Here is a 1748-nt window from a genome sequence, read left to right as displayed (position 1 = left end):
CCCTCGCCGTGACGGAGCTGGCCCCGAGGATCCTTTCCGCGGTCTCTGGCTGCCTCTAGCGGCAAAAGGTCCTTCCTGCGGCCGGTGGCACCGGCGACCGGGATGGGGACAGGAGCAAACCGCCCCTTTTTTTCCCCAAAACACCCCGGGAGGTGCTGGCTCAGCCCCAGCGGGTCCTGGCCCGAGCAGCTCTGGTCCATAAGAGTTTTTAGAAAGCTGCTGTGAAAGTGGGTGGGTTTAGCTGTGACCCGAGCCTTCCCGACAGGGAACCGAAATTGGGTGCAGAAATCCCAGAAGAGAGAAGGAAATGTCAGAACACTTCCCTGCAGAGCACCCACAAAATGCCCTGTGACCCTCCTGGCTCCCACGGCTCAGCCAAGGGGCTGCAGGGCTGTCCCCCCCCCAGCACTCCATCCCATCTTCCGTCCTCCCTCACCTTGCCGGTGGCCCCGTGGGACACATACTGGGCTCCCTCCTTCTGGGCAATCTCCACCAGCTTGCGGGCAATGCAGGGCCGAGCCAGCGCCGTCCCCAGCAGGTACCGGTCCTCGTACAGCGCATTGGCCTGCACGGCCGGCCAGATGAACTCCTCCACGAACTCCTGCCTGATGTCCTCAATGTAAACCTGCCGGGATGGAGGGAGCCCTGTGACAGGAGAACAGCTTGGGGGGCAGGTCCCCACCTTCCAGGACTTTGGGGGCAACATAGCAAAGGGTCACTTCGCCTCTGCCTTCCTAGATGCTGCTAAAAGGTGTTAGTGCAAAACCTCTGGAAAAGGGATTCCTCTTGTCCCCCCTCATGGTGGTCCCAGCCATGGGGTGTGTGAGACTCCAGGGCTCAGCCCCATGTCGGGGAGCAGGGGGACCTCAGAGCCCCCTGCACACCTGGAGGGAGCGATGCTGTTACCTTCTTGGCCCCCAGAGCCAGCGCTTTCTTTCGTGCTGCCTCAAAGTCTTCCTTCTGCCCAATATTAGCCTGAAAGGGGGGAAAAAACAAAACTAAGTTTGAAAGAAGATCACAAACCTCAGCACAAGCCCAACCTGGAGTGGGGCATCACCCAAGGCACTGAACAGATCGGGGCCACCCAGAATGGGCAGAAGATGGTTCCCCCCCAAGACAGCATACCTCGGGGCCATACCTTCCATACCTTCTCTACCCCCCCCTTGGCTCTGCCCAGATGCACCACCCTCATTAGCAGAAGGTCGTTAGCCGGCAGGGACAGGCTGTGCCCCACAGGGCTGGCAGCTCACAGAGCAGCACCCTGGCTGGGCGATGGTTAACCAGCATGAGCAGGGTCACTGCCACAGCCATACACTTTCCAGGACCTCCGTCCCCCACCCAGGACCCCAGACCCAAGGCTCAGCACCCTCTCCACCCCCAGCCCCTGGGGAGGGGTCCGTGGGGAGCTCACCAGGTAGGCGATGACGCCGTAGCCCTGCTCCTTCAGCCACACCAGGATGCAGGAGGTGTCAAGACCCCCGCTGTAGGCGAGGACCACTGTGCCCTTGGGCTGAGCCATGGTGCTGGCAAAGCAAAGGGAAAGGGGGTCACGATAGCCCCAACCCCTGCCCCAAACGCCCCCCTGCTCTCACTCAGCGCAGGGATGCTGCAGATAGCTGCGAAACCCTCCCCAGTGTCTGACCCAGCCACGGGCCGTCACGGTCCAGCCGGTGCCGGGGGCAGCCAGGGCTGAGGCTCTCCTGGGGACAGGATATTCTGGGCAAAACAAACAATATCCAGGGGATGAA

General features: G+C 61.6%; 1 protein-coding gene across 1 annotated transcript in view; it reads right to left on the bottom strand.

Annotated features, from left to right (window-relative positions):
• Positions 1–1519, bottom strand: part of ASS1 (argininosuccinate synthase 1) — a gene marked incomplete at its 3' end in the record, with an annotated part of 4096 nt that extends 2577 nt beyond the window's left edge. The window contains exons 1-3 of the mRNA XM_010074728.1: positions 1412–1519; positions 907–975; positions 437–625 (exon numbers count right to left, since the gene is read on the bottom strand). Coding sequence (XP_010073030.1) covers positions 437–625; positions 907–975; positions 1412–1519 — 366 coding nt within the window. The remainder of the gene's footprint in view (positions 1–436; positions 626–906; positions 976–1411) is intronic.
• Positions 1520–1748: the final 229 nt, after the last annotated feature.

The sequence above is a fragment of the Pterocles gutturalis genome, unplaced genomic scaffold (assembly GCF_000699245.1).
Source record: "Pterocles gutturalis isolate BGI_N339 unplaced genomic scaffold, ASM69924v1 scaffold31611, whole genome shotgun sequence".
Classification (NCBI taxonomy): domain Eukaryota; kingdom Metazoa; phylum Chordata; class Aves; order Pterocliformes; family Pteroclidae; genus Pterocles; species Pterocles gutturalis.
Note: the sequence above shows the minus strand (reverse complement) of the source record. Positions and strands in the feature narration are given on the sequence as shown.